The 17,541-nt window shown below is 40.7% G+C and overlaps 1 protein-coding gene across 5 annotated transcripts in view; it reads left to right on the forward strand.

The window, feature by feature from the left end:
- The window catches only part of LOC117366745 (ephrin type-B receptor 1), a 908,513-nt gene that overhangs the window by 511,542 nt on the left and 379,430 nt on the right, over positions 1-17,541 (forward strand). Inside the window, exon 1 of one of the 5 annotated variants that reach the window (XM_033958539.1) lies at positions 17,135-17,253. The exons of 3 other annotated variants lie outside the window; for them this stretch is intronic. In XM_033958539.1, coding sequence (XP_033814430.1) covers positions 17,232-17,253 — 22 coding nt within the window. In that variant the 5' untranslated portion in view covers positions 17,135-17,231. Of the gene's footprint in view, positions 1-17,134; positions 17,254-17,541 lie in introns of those variants that run through there. One more of the 5 variants, XM_033958540.1, reaches the window with a different exon arrangement.

Consider the following 17,541-nt stretch of genomic DNA (forward strand, 5'->3'; position numbering starts at 1 on the left):
TAAAGAGATAGACGCCTATAATATAGGCACTTACTGTATCTCTTGTCAATCACACTTAGGCACCTTTTACAGAATCGTGTCTAGCTTAAAAATTATGGCACCTATAATGTGGGCCTGTGTTTTAAAGGCCTACATTTTAGGCACTTAAGTCCTTTATAGAATCACACCTAGCGGCGCCTAAGTCCTTCTCTACCCCTAAACACACCTATTTTGAAGTTAGACGTTCTTAGGCATCATGCGATAGGCACCTATCTTTTGTAGAATTGTGCCTATTGTAGAATTGTGCCTTTTTGTAGAATTGTGCCAATTAAGTTTTTTTTTTCAATTATGAGCTTGTTAAAGCTCATAATTGGATCCAATTTACTAATTAAGTTAGGCGCCTATTAAGTATTTAAAGCATTTTGTTTACTTCAACTGGGCTATCTTAAAAGTAAGTTAGTAAAACATGATGGGACACTTCGTTTCTTTCAAAGGAATCTGTTAGAGTTCCCTTCCTTACAAATGATAAGGCTAACATCTATTAGATATAACAACAAAGGTGACCAATCGCTGTTCAGTCTCTTTTATTGTGAGGGACTCGACACGATCGTGTTTCAGCCCACTAGGGCCTGTCTCAGGAGTCTTGTAATAACTAAATACGTGCAATTTCCATGAACCTTTCAACACATGCTGTAATGAAGTGCAGCTCTGATGAACGGCGTCTGCTGCCAAGCCAACCCACCGTTATGAGAACTCCATTGGTTGACAATGAAAAAAAGAACACTATGGTCTACAAGACCATATATGGAGAAAACTCTCACGGACTAATATCTGATATTAAGGTATCATGCTGCTTCAACAATTCAAGAATAACACAGTGGCATAAACTGATCTATTCATCTCCTCTACAAATCCGCTGGAAGAAACTTTTCAAGTTCACCTTTAAATTCCAAGGACACTAGGTCTGGAATAGCCTGCCACAACAAGTGCATCAGAACCCCTCATACTGCCAGTTCAGGAAAATGCTAAAAATGTATCTCTTCAACCAGTGACATTCAAAGCAATTCAATAACCTACTTCAATTCTTAATCAAAAATGTAATGTAGCTTCTGATATCTTATTGTGAGTAATCTAGAATTCTTGTTGAAATTTGCAGGGTATAAGACACTGCATGGTATGGTCTGGTCTGGTAAAACATGGTTGTTTTCTTCAGCCTTTTGAAACATTATTTGAAGAAGAAGGTAATCAGCTTTGAAAAAGTGGTAAATTAGTTATTGAAATGTTATTTGAACAAGTGGGTAGTAGTTAATAACATGTTAAGCAGAGCTATTTGTTAATATAAGAAGGATAGGCTGTTTTTTTAATGGAGTTTCATCTCTGTTTTATTACTAAGTAATATGATTTTCTTGTTGTTTGAGATTGTAAAACTTACTTGTTAAGCTAATGATTATTTTTAATGTGAACCGATCTTAAACCTAGAGTAATGGGCAGTATATTAAGATAATAAATCAAATCAAACTAGTCAAGAGTGTAACCATCAATGGACCATTGGTTTGACCCAGTATGGCTATTGTTAATGTTCGTTAGATCTAGGCTCAGCTGTTTGGGGTTTTGTTTTTTTGTTTTTTACTTGCTACAATCTATTTGCCTTTTACCTTCCTGCAAATGAGTTTGGAATTCATTCCATTGGAGTGTACCATACCTCTTCACCATAAGAGCAGTGATTAGCTTATGCTCCCTCCCCAGGGGGCTGTTAATGCCTCATCAGTTGTATATTTTAGCCTAACCTATAGCAACAAGAGCTAGAGGTGAGACCAAATGTCCCAAGTGGTGAAATGCATCAAGCCTATATATATATATATATATTTTTTTTTACCATGAAATGACTCCAGTGCTTAATATATATTAACAACAGCTCATTGAAGTGTGTCTCTTAAATACTTCACTCCATCCTAATGCATTTTCTGTTTGATCAGTGTGCAATCCAGCACTAGTCTGGGATGGCTGAAATGGGGGCAATATTTGACAGCAGTAGTCATCAAGAGAGAGGTGTTGGCGTTTGGGGTGGGAGGAAGGGGAGCGGAGACTGATAAATGACAGTTTAATAGAAAGAGGTCAAGAGGAAGGAGAGGCCAAGCAAATTAGAGTCAGGAACCTTTTCAGATGTCAAGAGGGGAGAAATTAAACAAGATCATGTGTCATTCTTCACAGCAGCTAAAAAAAAAAGATTTGGAAGTTGTAACTTGATGTATTGTTTATAGCTTTCTGGTGTAACATTTCTCTTTGTGGTCTCTGTGGTGGAACTTGCACAAGGAAAAGTTGAACAGGAGGGCAGACTTGCTGTTGGGTTAGCAAATTTGGGCAGGATTAATTATCTACAAAATATGTTGGGTCTAGATTATGTCTAGTTATGAGGCATTGCCTGTTTACAGTCACCACTTCTTGAATAATCATATCAGTATGTGGATAAACCTTCCATCATACTCTGCGAAGCAGAAAATTCATTTCTTTCCAGTGACTATCACTCTTCTATCTGTATAACTGGAAAAGTGGGAAACAGAAGGCAATTCATCTTCTTAACTAAATAGTTTGTCATCAGGACATAATGGGGGTGGCAGCAATAATACTACCTTTCACAAAGTAGTTAAATTTTAGTTTTACAAGATCAGGGCTTCAATTCAGTTGGGTAGTGCATGGGAAAGACCATTTTGTTGCTGCAACTTTGTAAAAGGACCTCTAAGCATGCAAACATCATTTAAATTTAAGAATTATTTCCCAGAAAAGTGTCATCTTCACAAACAGTTCCAATGAAAATGAGAAGATTGGAAGTCTTGCATAAACATTTAAAAATTGAATATTTAGTGAATACAATCAAAAGAGGGGCATTTTCGATAGAAAGTCTAAATCTGACTTTGGTTGTTTCCCGCAAGACATCCAAAGTCGGAGGCGGAGAAATGGCCATTTTGAAACCAGAAAAATTGCTGGGCATTCTAAAAGAAAATTTTTTTAATTGCCTACTTAGACGTCATGGCTGCAAGGACGTCAAACTTTGTTCACCATTTTTGACCACAAAAATGTCCAAGTTCAAAATGGCCAAATCCAGACCATTTGGACATGGAAAGGGCCAGCATTATAATAGACTGGCCACACAGATATACTAACAGAGCAGTAAGACACCTTAGAGGGCACTGCTATGACCTTCACAAAAGGGTGCCAGATGTACATCTTACCATATATCCCTTATAATATATGCTTACCTCTCCAAAAGTCCCTCAAAACCTACTATACCCACCTGTCTTCCACCCCAATAGCCCTTATGGCTGCAGGTGGCATCTATATAGCAGTATAGTAAGGTTTTGGTGGCCTCACACTTTCCACCATAAATGTAATGTTTCGAGTGGCTTATGGTCCTGAGTCCTCCTCTCTATGGTTCACTAGCCCACCCACCAGGCTACTTAAGACACCAGTGTACAGATCTACTAGGTGCTGTTATTCTAGAGACAGGTGGGCACTGTTTTAGATCTTTGTGGGGTAAGAGAGGGTTAGAGACCATTGGGGGAGTGTGGGGTTCATTACTTAATCGCTCCAATAGTCATGTGGTCAGTTTAGGTCCGGTCGATGGCACGGACAACAGGACGCCCCGACGTAGAAACAAAGGACTACTACTCATACACAAGAGAGGTCGACCTCACAGCCAACAAAGGAGAACAAGCAGGAAGGGACAACTCAGACACAGGAGGGGATGACCACACAGCAAACATGGGAGACAACACAGGAGCAGTAAAGGATACCGTAAATGAAACTGTAAGGACAGCCAAGAGTAGAAGGTCCAAAAAGGTAACACAAAGGGAACTTAGATGTATGTATACAAATGCTAGAAGTCTAGGAAACAAAATGGGAGAACTAGAGACGATAGCAAGACATGAGAACATGGATATCATTGGCATAACAGAAACATGGTGGAATGAAGAAAATAAATGGGACACAGTACTACAGGGATACAAACTATATAGAAGGGATCGAGAAGGGCAGAAAGGTGGAGGTATTGCCCTATATGTTAAGGAAGGAATAGATTCTGTTGGAATGATTACAACTGACAGGAAAGAGAAGCTGGAGTCCCTCTGGATCAAAATTCCTGGTCACAATGGTGCAGATACAAAAATTGGCCTTTACTATCGTCCCCCAAGACAGGCGGAGGTCACTGACTCAGAAATGATGGAGGAAATCAAACAAGTATGCAAGACAGGCAATGTAGTTATATTGGGAGACTTCAATTTCCCAGGAATAGACTGGAAACTAGGAGCCTCCAACTGCGGCAAGGAGGCCAAGTTCCTGGAGGTGCTAGGGGATTGCTTCCTGGAGCAAATGGTAAAAGAGCCGACAAGAGGAGACGCCACCTTGGGCTTGGTCCTAAATGGTCTCACCGGACCGATAACAGAAGTAGAAGTCATGGTTCCACTGGGAACGAGTGATCACAATGTAATCAACTTTAAACTTGACATCGGGAAAGGGAAACATACCAAAACCTTAACCACCACCTTAAACTTTAAAAAGGGTAAATACGATTGCATGAGAGCCATGGTAACAAAACGACTCGAGAAGATGGTGGACAAACTTGAAACAGTAGATCAGGCATGGTGCCTATTGAAAAATACTATTGCAGAAGCACAAGATCTCTACATTCCGAGGATTTCCAAAGATCGGAGAACTAAAGGCAAAGGAGAACCGGCATGGCTTACCATACAGGTGAAGGAAGCCATAAAAGAAAAGAAGGACTCTTTCAGAAAATGGAAATGCACGAAGACAACCGAAGCCTGGAACAAACATAAAGATGAACAGAAGAAATGTCACAAGGCGGTGAGGGATGCAAAACAGGACTATGAGGAAAAAATAGCCCGGGAGGCTAAAACCTTCAAGCCCTTCTTTAGATACGTGAAAGAGAAAAAACCTGCAAAAGAGGCAGTGGGACCCCTGGACGACAAGGGAAGAAAAGGGTACATCAAGGAAGATAAACAAATCGCAGACAAACTAAATTCCTTCTTTGCGTCCGTCTTTACGAAGGAGGACACCTCAACAATACCTGAAGCGGAGAAACTGTTTACAGGAGAAATAGAGGACAGCCTCACCACAGTTGAAGTGAACTTAGATCAGATATACTACCAGATCGACAAACTTAAAAGTGACAAATCCCCTGGACCGGATGAAATTCACCCGAGAGTCTTGAAGGAATTGAAGGTTGAAATCGGAGAGTTATTGCAAAAACTTGCAAACCTGTCAATCAGAACTGGTCAGATACCAGACGACTGGAGGAAAGCGAACATCACGCCAATCTTCAAAAAAGGATCGAGAGGAGAACCGGGCAACTATAGACCTGTGAGTCTTACGTCTGTCCCCGGCAAGATGATTGAATCACTGATCAAGGATAGCATAGTTCAGCACTTGGACACACACGACTTGATGAAACCCAGTCAACATGGATTCAGGAAAGGGAAATCGTGTTTGACGAATTTACTCCAATTCTTTGAGACCGTGAACAAGCAAATTGATAGTGGAAAGCCGGTGGACATAATATACTTGGACTTCCAGAAAGCATTTGACAAAGTTCCACATGAAAGACTTCTCAGGAAACTACAAAGCCATGGCATAGAGGGAGATATACAAAGATGGATAGGCAAATGGCTGGAAAATAGGAAGCAGAGAGTGGGCATAAATGGGAAGTTCTCCGACTGGGAGAAAGTGACTAGTGGTGTACCCCAGGGCTCGGTACTTGGGCCGATCCTTTTTAATATTTATATCAATGACCTGGAAAACGGAACATCCAGTGAGATCATCAAGTTTGCAGACGACACAAAACTCTGCCGGGAAATCAGATCGCAGGAGGACAGTGAGGAACTCCAGAGCGATTTGTGTCGGTTAGAAAACTGGGCGGAGAAATGGCAGATGAAGTTCAATGTGGAGAAATGCAAGGTAATGCATTTAGGCAGTAAAAATAAGGAATACGAGTACAGAATGTCAGGTGCAACTCTGGGAAAAAGTGAACAAGAAAGGGATCTGGGTGTACTGATAGATAGGACCCTGAAGCCGTCGGCACAATGCGCGGCAGCGGCAAATAAGGCAAATAGAATGTTGGGCATGATAAAGAAAGGAATCTCGAGTAGATCGGAGAAAGTTATAATGCCACTTTATAGGGCAATGGTCAGACCACACTTGGAATACTGCGTCCAACATTGGTCTCCCTACCTAAAGAAGGATATAAAACTGCTGGAGAGGGTGCAGAGGCGAGCAACTAAACTAGTGAAGGGTATGGAGAAACTGGAATATAAGGATCGACTTAAAACACTGGGATTGTTCTCCCTTGAGAAAAGGAGACTGCGTGGGGATATGATCGAGACCTTCAAAATACTGAAAGGAATCGACAAAATAGAGCAGAGAAGATTATTTACATTGTCCAATTTGACACGGACAAGAGGACATAAAATGAAGCTAAGGGGGGGCAAGTTCAGGACTAATATCAGGAAGTTCTGCTTCACACAGAGAGTGGTTGACATCTGGAATACTCTCCCAGGGGAGATTATTGCGGAATCGACAGTCCTAGGCTTCAAGGGCAAACTAGATGCATATCTCCTTGAGAGAGGCATATAGAGATATGGTTGGCTATAGGGTAAGCCAGGTGTATACCTGGCAGGGCCTCCGCGTGTGCGGATCACCGGACTTGATGGACCGAAGGTCTGATCCGGAGATGGCGCTTCTTATGTTCTTATGTTCTTAAAACAGGTCTAGCTTAGAACATCTAAGCCCCATCCTGGACTCCTACCTTTGTCAGAGGAATGATTCTCTAACTGGTGCTATCGTGTGATTGACACATGATTGGTGGCCGCTTTTAAGATGACCTCCAACAATGGCGCTAGTTTTTGCCATGTACTTGTGACTTGAATTGGCCTCCATGAAGATGGGGTACTGGGCTAGATGGACCATTGGTCTGATCCAGTAAGGCTATTCTTATGTTAGAAAATCCGGCCCTAAATCCTTAATCCTTTGTGCAGCTTAACTTTCCTTTTATTGCTGAAGCCTGGACTCTTGTACAGGAATAAAGAGCTGACAGAGGTGATGTGCTGCACTTCAACTTAGATTGACACCCAACCTCCCTTGGACAAGACTAATCCCTTTAAAAAAAAAAAAAAGTCTTTATTAATTTTCAAAGCTAATACAAAGTGCAATGAATTATATAGATATTAATAACAAAATAAGCACTTAAATCCCATTAATATCAATGCAGAAGATAAATATACCTCCCCTCCCTTACAACAATTTAATCAAGAAATAAACCAAAAAGATATCCCCCTCCACCCACCCCATCCTGGATATGTATAAAAATAAACAAAACATTTAAGCCAAGACAACTATGTTGAATTAACAAAGGATGTCAACGGGCCCCAAACCAAATTAAATAATTTGCCATACCCCAACATATCCGCATTTATCTTTTCGTATTTGTACCCTAAACATAAACTGGCCCACCAAAATGGAAAGTTGAGACAATCACAATTCTTCCAATTGCGTGTTATCATTTGCATACCTATCCCTGTCATAATCAAGAAGAGCCTGCCTTTGTAGCGATCCATGGGAGGCTTGATATTAAGCAATGTTCCACATTTAATTGCCTCTTATGTCAAAGAGATTGTTGATTCCAGTATTCAAGTTTCAAGTTTAATAATATTTGATTAATCGCTTAATCTAAATTCTAAGCGATGTACATAATAATAAAATTACAAAATAAGGGGAATAGTACAATAAATATAAAGACTAAGACTAACAAGACTATTGATAAATTTAACAAAACTAGGAACATAAGGGAGGAGATGGATGAGAGTTACAATTTGTTTAAAAGTTAAAGAAACAAATAAGGGGGATACATAAGGAGAGGGAAGATAAAAAAATTACTTCAATAAAATTGTAGAAAAAAAAATAAAATTCGTTCAAAGACTAAATGACTAATTTACAAAGGCATCTTTAAAGAGAAAGCTCTTCAGTTTACCTTTGAATTTTTCTATATTGGGTTCTTCCCTTAAATGGCTAGGGAGAGAATTCCAAGTTTGGGGGGCCGTAACTGAAAAGATCAACTGTCGTCTAGTATTAATAATTTTAAGGGAAGGAATCGTCAGCAAATGCTGTTCAGCGGATCTTAATGTTCTATTGGAAGTGTAAGGAATTAATAACTTGTAGATGAAATGCAGTGGGCAAACCTGAAAGATGTTATTGTAAGGGTGACAAACCTTTTCGTGAAGCAATTAAGTAAAAGTAAGAGGAAAAGAAGGCCGCTTTGGTTCTCAAAAGTAGTAGCTGAGAAGGTAAGGAATAAGAGGTTAGCTTTCATAAGCTATAAAAGATTGCAGAAAATAGAAGACAGGCAAAAATATCTGGAAAAGTTAAGAGAAGCTGGTCGAGTAGTCAGGAAAGCAAAGATGCAAATGGAAGAAAAAATAACTGACACAGTAAAATGGAGAGACAAGACATTTTATACATATATTAGTGATAAGAAGCAGTGCAAAAGTGGCATTGTGAGACTCAAAGGTGAAGGGGAGAAATACTGTATGTAGAAGCTTATAAAGAAAAGGCTGAATTGCTTAAGAAATATTTCTGTTCTGTGTTCATGGCTGAAGTGCCAGGAGCGGGACCACAGAAGACAGATGTGAATAGAGATGGTGGAGTGGTAGACCCTGATCAATTTTCAGAGGTTTGTGTTCATGAGGAGCTAGCTAAATTAAAGGTAGGCAAAGCAATAGGGCAAGATTATGTAAATCTGAGGGTGCTGAAGGAACTTAGGGAAGTTCTGGTGGCTCCTTTTCAATGCAGATATGGTCCCTCTCCACAAAAGTGGAAGTAAGGAAGAAGTAGGGAATTACAGGCCAGTAAGTCTGACTTCTGTGATAAGCAAATTAATGGAAACATTTTTAATACAGAGAATGGTGAAGTTTCTGTAATCTAGTGAATTACAGCACTGGAGGTAACATGGACTCACTAGAGCAGGGGTACCCACATTTTTTGGCTTGCGAGCTACTTTTAAAATGACCCAAGTCAAAATGATCTACCAACAATAAAATTTTAAAAAACACAAAGCACACTGTACGCAGAGAAAATGCTAATTATGATTTATAGTCAGGGTTTTTTTCAAAGAGGTCAAGGCAGATTATTTTAAAATATGCAATGTCACCTCAGTAACAAATATGCCCCCTCCCCTTTTACTAAACCGCGATAGCGGTTTATAACGCAGGGAGCTGCACTGAATGCCCTGGACTGCTCCCGATGCTCAAAGGCTCCCTGTGCTAAAAACTGCTATTGCGGTTTAGTAAAAAGGGGCCATAGTGTAAAATATAGACAGCAGATATAAATCCTCAAAACGGACATATTTTGATCACTAAATTGAAAATAAAATCATTTTTCCTACCTTTGTTGTCTGGTGATTTCATGAATCTCTGGTTGCACTTCCTTCTGCATGCTTCCGCTCCTCCAGACCTCATTCTATTCCCCAACCAACATCTCTCTCTGTTCCTCCATGAGTCCAACTTTTTCTTCCTCTCTCTCTGCCTGCCCCCTGCCACCCGACATACTCCATTCATTCCCCCAACTTATCTTTCTTTCTCCCTGCCCCCTTTTCTTTCTCTCTCCCTGCCCCCACAAGCCACCGCAGATTTCTCCCTGCTTCCCCAATGCCGCAAAAGGCAGGCTCATGCAGCTACTTCACAAGCATTGGGCCCACAAGCCTTCCCCCCTCTCCTGACGTCAATTCTGATGTCGGAGAGGAAATTCTGGGCCAGCCTGGTGCTTGGTCAGTGGCTGCATGCGCCTGGCTTTTGCAGTGTCGGGAAAGTAGGGAGAATGCAAAGGCAACGTGAGTATCTCAGAGACTAGGATGGGTTCCGAGATCAACTCGTGTTGCCCTTGTGATCTACTAGAGGTAGGTCTTGTCAGACAAATCTGATCAATTTCTTTGACTGGATTACCAGAGAATTGGATAGAGGGAGTGCGCTAGATGGTGGTGTATTTAGATTCTAGCAAAGCCTTTAATGGTGTTCCACACAGGTGTCTAATAAATAAACTGAGTGAACCTCAGGATGGGCCCCAAAGTGACGTGCTGGGTCAAGAACTGGTTGAGTGGAAGGCGACAGAGGGTAGTGGTTAATGGAGATTGTTCTAAGGAAAGGGATGTTACTAATGGTGTGCCTCAAAGTTCTGTTCTTGGTCCTGTTCTTTATAACATTTTTATAAGCGATATTGCTGAAGGATTTGCCTCTTTGAAGATGATACCAAAATCTGCAATAGATAGTGTAAACATGAAGAAAGACCTAGCAAAGCTTGAAGAATGGTCTGAAATTTGGCAGCTAAAATTGAATGTTGAATGCTGTAAAAAACCCAAGGGAACAATACAGATTAGGGGGTGAAGAACTTATGTGCATGAGAGAAGAGCGGGCCTTCGGTGTGATTGTATGTGATGATCTCAAGGTGGCTAAACATGTTGAAAAGGTGACAATGAAAGTTAGAAGGATGCTAGGGTGCATAGGGAGAGGTATGGCCAGTAGGAAAAAGGAAGGATTGATGCCCCTGTATAAGACTTTGGTGAGAGTTGGTCCAGAGCAAGGTTATTAAAATGGTCTATGGTCTTCATCTTAAGGTGTATGGGGGACAAACTTAAAGATCTCCATATGTATACTTTGGAGGAAATCCCAATCGATACTTTGCTGGGCATAATAAACACCAATGAGTCCCAAAGTAAAACTTAAACGTGCTGAACAAGTAAGGGTACCCAACCACTCATATGACCCTCGCAAGTGCTCAGAACCTTTAATAAGGTAGAAGAACCACAAATTGGGGACAAGCCCCTAAATGCGATCTCCTTAGTCTTTCATAGCACTGGATCAATCCTACTTTGGAGGAAAGGCAGAACGAGATGAGATATGATAGAGATGTTTACGGTAAATACCTACATGGTGTAAATGTGCATGAGTTGAGTCTCTTTCGTTTGAAAGGATGCTGTTAAATGAGAGGGCATAGGATGAAGTTAAGAGGTGATAGGCTCAGGAGTAATCTAAGTAAATACAGAAAGCGTGTTAGATACGTGGAACAGTCTCCCGGAAGAGGTGGTGGAGAAAAAGGCTGTGTCTGAATGCAAGAAAGCATGGGATAGGCACGTGGGATCTCAGAGAGAGGAAGAGATAATGGTTACTGCAGATGGGCAGACTAATTGGGCCATTTGGCCTTTATTTGCCATCATGTTTCTATCTTTCACTTACTTAGCCAGTTACCAGACTGAATATCACCAGTACTGCACTTTTACTGCACAGCGCTTTTTGGTAAATCTAGCCCTAAAAATGATAGTAAATATGTTACTACAGGAATTTTATGATGTGTGAATAGTTTAGAGGTGATTAGAATTTTACGTATTGTACACCGCCTAATACTTATGTCAATGGTGGTATATCATGTTAAATACATCCAATCCCAACTCAATTGAGGATGCAAAATTTGATTCTGTTTCCCTAAGAGTTTTGGTTTACTTTTTGCATTGTTCCTAAAATAAAATTAGGTAGCCTCTTCTCATATCAAGGCTACTGCTGTTGGACGCTGTGATAGGAATGTTGATAACCAGGGAACTTTACGTAAAATCAATATGATATTGGAAGTTTCAATTCCTTTGTCATACTACATAGTATTATTCAGGACTCTGTTAAAACCCAATTAATGTAAGTAAGAATATATTACTTTTGATTATGACAGGTGTGGCTGTGCAGCTAATTACAAAAAACTGGAAAAATTGGGATAGACTAAATTATATCTTTTGGTGGCAAACTTATGCCAAGTTTATAAATATGAGCGAATGCACTCGGATTTCCGAATGAATTTTACATACATCCAGGGAGGGGGGAGGGGGATATAAGTGCTGATTATTGTATCATTTGTTCATATGTTCTATTGCACTTTATGTTTGTTTTTGAAACTAAAAGATTTATTAAAAAACAAAACAAAACAGGGAACTTTACAATTCCCTCTTGCACCCAGACTTGAGGCTGCAGAGAGCTGTCACTCATTTCAGTCAATATTTACATCTGAGTCCAGACAACTGAGCGCAGATGAAGTCATATCAGGTTCCTGGGAGTGATGCCTCCTGCTTGCTCTCTGTTTCTCACTTATTTGCTTCCATCTGTAACCTGCTGGGCCTCACTTTTCATTCTCTAAGCTTCTTCCTACCAATTCTTTTACATTGGCTCTTTTTATTTGCCTCTTAAGTTTTCCATCACGCTTTTTTTTTTTTATATCTCCTACTCTTTCTAGTCACCTTCTCTCTTCTAAGATGGAATTTTTAGTACTTTATATCTTCCTTTTCTTTTTTTGCTTTTGAGTCTTTCAGCAAAAGGAGATTTTGCAATTTTCAAGCCACAAGATGTACGAGGCTTGTGTTTTCAATGAGGGAAATCCAGTGAATCATATTGGATAATTCTAATAGGGATATATCAAACTCATTTAAAATGTCTTCAGTGGCTTGCACACAATTGCTGTTATTGAAGTCACGCTTAGTATGCATAAGGTTACCATAGAAAAAGGAGGACGGTTTGAGAAATGCGGGTTTTACTTCCACTGAAAGCAATGGAAGTAAGGAGGATGGTGGAATTGAGAAAGGAAGAATTATTCCAAAATTTTAAGACATCTAAATGCTCATTTTTTTTCAAATGGCCTTTTTAAAATGATGAATTTGGGACTGCAATCTTCATTTATATATAATCTGCATTTAGATAATTATATAATTTTTTCTTTTCTTTTTCAAATTTTTAATTTGTATTATTAATAAATTTTTAGTTTTATTTGTTAATCTGGTTGTAATAGGGTATTATTTATTAGAATTGTTAATTTTTTTCATTGTTCTTTCTTTCCTATTTAAATGGAGTTCTTTTATAAGTTTGATTGAGTTATATTTTAAACTGCTTTGATCCTTTTTTGGCTGTGTAGGCGGTTTATAAAGATTTTAATAAACATAAACTTCAATTGAAAGCAATGGAAGTAAAATCCGGATGTCTCAATCCGTCTTCCTTTTTCTGGAGCCATATGGTAACCCTAAATGTGCATCATTTTGGTGCCTAACTTTAGGCAGTCTATACAGAATTACACCATGGGGCCCAGTGGCATAGAGAGGGAGCATGACGCCTGGTGCAGAGGAGGGAATGGCTCCAGGAATCTCCCCCGGAGATGAGGGGTATCTTAAATGCACTCTCTTTGTACTTCTTCATGTCTTCGCTGGCAGCGAGCAGGGTTTCCTCCTTGCTGCTCATGACAGCTCGAGCCTGCCTTCTGATGCCACTTCCTAAGGCTGAGCTCCATCTTGTTTATATCCTTTTGAAAGTGTGGCTTCCAGAAATATGCATGGTACTCCCAACTGACATTTCCAACTGGATCCAGATTCACCTGAGAGGGTTGATCCAGTCCTGTATTTACCCTAGTGCATGTAGGGACTTGTAATTTTCCTTTTCTTAGGGAATGAAATGGGGAAATCAGAACTACAATCCTTGCATGGATGGGGTAAATCCAGGACTGGATCAGTCCTATTGGGTAAAACTGGATCTAGTTGGCAAATGAAGAATAATCAGAGACTTATATAAAGTTACTACTACTTCTTTTTTCCTGATGGCTATTGCTCACCCTATGCTCCCAAACATCCTTCTGGCTTTTACTGTTATTTTATCTATTTGTTTGACAGAACACCTGTTTCAAGGACTGGACCAATGATCTTGTATATAGCAGTGGACAACACTTGTCCCCAAAACACTAGGCCAGGGTTGGGCAACCTTGGTCCTCAAGGGCTGCAAATCAGTTGTGTTTTCAGGATTGCCCCAATAAATATGCATGTGATCTATTTCCATACAGTGGAGGCAATGAATGCAAAAAAATAAAAAATAAAAAATCTCATGCATGTTCATTGGAGAAATCCTAAAAATCTGACTGGATTGCAGCCTTTGAGGATCAAGATTTCCCACCCTTGATCTACACTTTTCCTACTTTTCCTAGGTGCTGGGGACAGTAGAAAAGAGAAGAACTGAACCTGGGTGTCTGCTTGCTGTTATAAGATTTTTAATTTAATCCCCAAGAAGAAGAAAAAAAATATGTCGTGGACCCAGGACCATACCATACCAGGATCCTGTGTAACTGTCTCTCTGGTGCCCCTTCCTTGCCACCACCAATGAGAGGAAAGAGTAGGCTGGGAGTAATTTTTGCCCCCCTCCATATTTGCAGCCCCTGTAGCTACAACACATGTACAGGCTTGGTAGGGTGCTGATTGGACTTTTATTCTCCACATGAGTTTCCTTGCTCCTCTGTGGCACAGTTTTCATCCTATGCCCTACCCCCACCCTTGCTGGATGGAATTTGCATCCCATCTTTGCTTTTTTCCTCAGAAATCATTCCCACTCCTCAGCTTCTGCCTTCCCCATACACACTTGTTTGATTGTTATTGCTGCAGCATCATTATGGAAATTACAAATTGATAGTCCTGCAATTTGTCTGCATTTTTTTCCAATTACCGTTCCAGATGCATAATAAAGGGGAGAGGCAGTCAAGTGAAACCAGCAACCTTCCTATTATAAAGAAAAAAAAACCCTCACAGAGAACCGGTGCTGTGCTTTATGGAAGTGACCTTGAGAGCCTGTTCCCTTTTGACTTTAATATGTTTGAAAAGAAAAGAACACTAGGAGCTTCCAGAGAGCCTTGGAGATGTGTGCGACCGCTCAAATCTATTAAGGCACCTTAGAGAGCTGAAGGCAGGCATTAGACACAAGGGACAGATGAGTCTAGATTTTAAATTATTTTGTCTTTGTATTTTCAGCTGGAAATTCAGATTTAAAAGAGGTTCAAATAGCCCTCCTAGTCCTCGCAATTTCTCTGCAGTCTACAAGTAACTAACATGTGGGTGGCCATGACAATCCGAACTACCTGTCAACTTCCTGTTTGGGCCTTAGTCCTTGCCTTCCCTCGTCCACCCAACCTGGATTTGCGGGATGAGGAGGAAGGCACCGTGGCCAATCATGACCCATACAGTACATTGGAATTTACTAGTCAATGGAAGACAAGATGTGAGTGGTTACAGCTTGGCTGCAGCTTTACAGTGCAAAACTGCTTGCCCTGGATTGGTAGCATGGAATATTGCTGCACCTTGGGTTTTGGCCAGGTACTAGTGACCTGGATTGGCCACCGTGAGAACAGGCTACTGGGCTTGATGGACCATTGGTCTGACCCAGTAAGGCTATTCTTATGTTTTTATGTTAACATAATCAACATTCTCAGTACTACATAAGGATAACCAATTCAATTATAATTTATGTAGAACAATCATAACACCTCTAGCCTGCCTTGGAACCAGCAAGGCTGTCAAACTATCTGCCCGCATTAGCTGGATGTCCTGCATGCAGCAAGGGAATCTACCATCAGGATTAGAGTTACCATATTTGGAGCCTCAAAAACCTGGAGGCATATCCCGCCCTGTTCCGCCCCCAGCCCTGCCTTGTTCCACCTCCAGTTCTTCCCTGTTCTGCCCCCCAGCCCCGCCCCCTCAAAGCCTCGTCTTCTTTCCCAACGAGCTTCGTCCACTTCTGGAGGGCCTTGAGCATGCACGGATGTGTGTGCCGTTATCTGCGCATGCTCAGAGGCCCTCCAGATGTGTCTGGAGCTCGTTGGGGCCTTCCAAAACCAGAACAAACAACCTTTTATATGGGTTCAAAAATCTATTTGCACTTGTGAGTGAATAGTGAATGGGGTGGGGGTCTCTCAGCCACTTACATTCCAGTTTATAGGTCCTTTACAATGCTCAGGTAATACTGCCACAAATCTGGGGAAGCTCTTGGTAGCCAGCTCCTGGCAGACTGAAACAAACTTTCCCACCAATTTGTTAGTATAGCAGGTATTTCCATAACATGTTTGCAAATTGTTATTAATTACATCATTACCAATGTTGGAAAAATTAATGCTGTCTAGGTTGAATGATTTGTTGGCCCCACAACTTCATAATCCAGGCTGCTATTTGTCTATTTACCTTCTTTTGATCCCAGCCTCATATCCTTACTGCATGCAACAACAAGGGATGATGTCGGACCACAGAAGCAAAGACTGATTGAACAATATGACAATAAATGAGAGATTTCACCTGGACGCATTACCAGCCCCAAATATGACAAGGCTCTCAGTTCATTTTTCCTCAAGTGCATAATGATCACCCTCAGGGGCTCCATCTCACCCCTCCTCAGTTGGAGGAGAGGAAGCAGTTTGTGCCCACTTTATACCCCCAAGAAAGGGGGGGGGGGTGCCTTTAGAGAGAGAAGTGGTTGGAGGGGGTGCAGAGATAATCAGGGGAAGTAGGAGTTGTGGTATGGGGAAGATGCACTGATGCTCCCAAAATGTTATGCCCATAATGTGACTTGTGATGTGCACCTGGTGGTCAGGTTTTGGTTTTTACATAGTAATGAGCTGCTAGTGGTTAGAGCTATAGGCTCATCACTTTGAGGCTGTGGGTTCAAACCCTGCACTGCTCCTTGTGACCCTGGGCAAGTCACTCAATCCTCTATTGCCCTAGACACATTAGAAGATTGTGAGCCCACCGGGACAGAAAGGAAAAATGCTTGAGGACCTGATTGTAAACTGCTTGATAGGTGGTATATAAATATCTAATAAAATAAAATTGCTTATTTTATGATAGGGCAAGACAGGCTGCATTAGAGCACTTTAAGTTGATTTATTGGGCAAATAACGTGATTTAGGCCCTAATGCAGCTTGATAACTTCTCCCCATCCCTGTTAATTCCTGAAGTTCTTCATAGGTTTATTTTAATGACCTCTAGTCACTGGGTACAAGCTGAGCCAACTGGACTTTTGAAATATCATGCTGATGAATACAAGGGTTTGTATTCTTTGGCAGAATCAGGACAACAAAGTCCAGAAATCAATAAAGAGAAAGTTTAAGGAAATAAACAATGTAGGCTTCATCTGATGACCTATAGTTATCTGGAAACTATGGGAGCAATTTTCCAAAAGATCTAGGAATTAGCCGGTTAGGTCTGTTGGGTCAAAAATTGTCCTATAAATAGTAGCTGAACAGGAAGAACAGGCGGCTTTATTTAGCTCTTTCATCAAATCCATTTAGGAGAATCAGGAGTGCATGAGTTGGTGAAGCAAACTATAAGCTATGGTAACAAGAGCAAGGGTGGACCTAGAGCCAGGAAAATGAACTACACAACAGGTGCAGGTAAAAGAAAATTCAATTTATTATAAATGTCAGGTAAGAGTCCTATTCCATTCCCAGGTATGGGAGAGAAAATAAACAGAAAATGTTCCTTAGATGTAATGAGGTTCTCCAGTGGCCTGCTCCTTCAGGGACATGGCATACAATGCTGTCTCAGCATAGCAGTATACTTTTCTTGTCTTTGGCCTGTTACCAATGTAGTCTCATTTATTTGGGTCAAAATTCAAAGCTGCAAGGTTCTAAGTTGAACTTAGCCTACTTGACTGTAGCACTTGCAGTTCACAGGTAGGT

Source organism: Geotrypetes seraphini, chromosome 9 (genome assembly GCF_902459505.1).
Source record: "Geotrypetes seraphini chromosome 9, aGeoSer1.1, whole genome shotgun sequence".
NCBI lineage: Eukaryota > Metazoa > Chordata > Amphibia > Gymnophiona > Dermophiidae > Geotrypetes > Geotrypetes seraphini.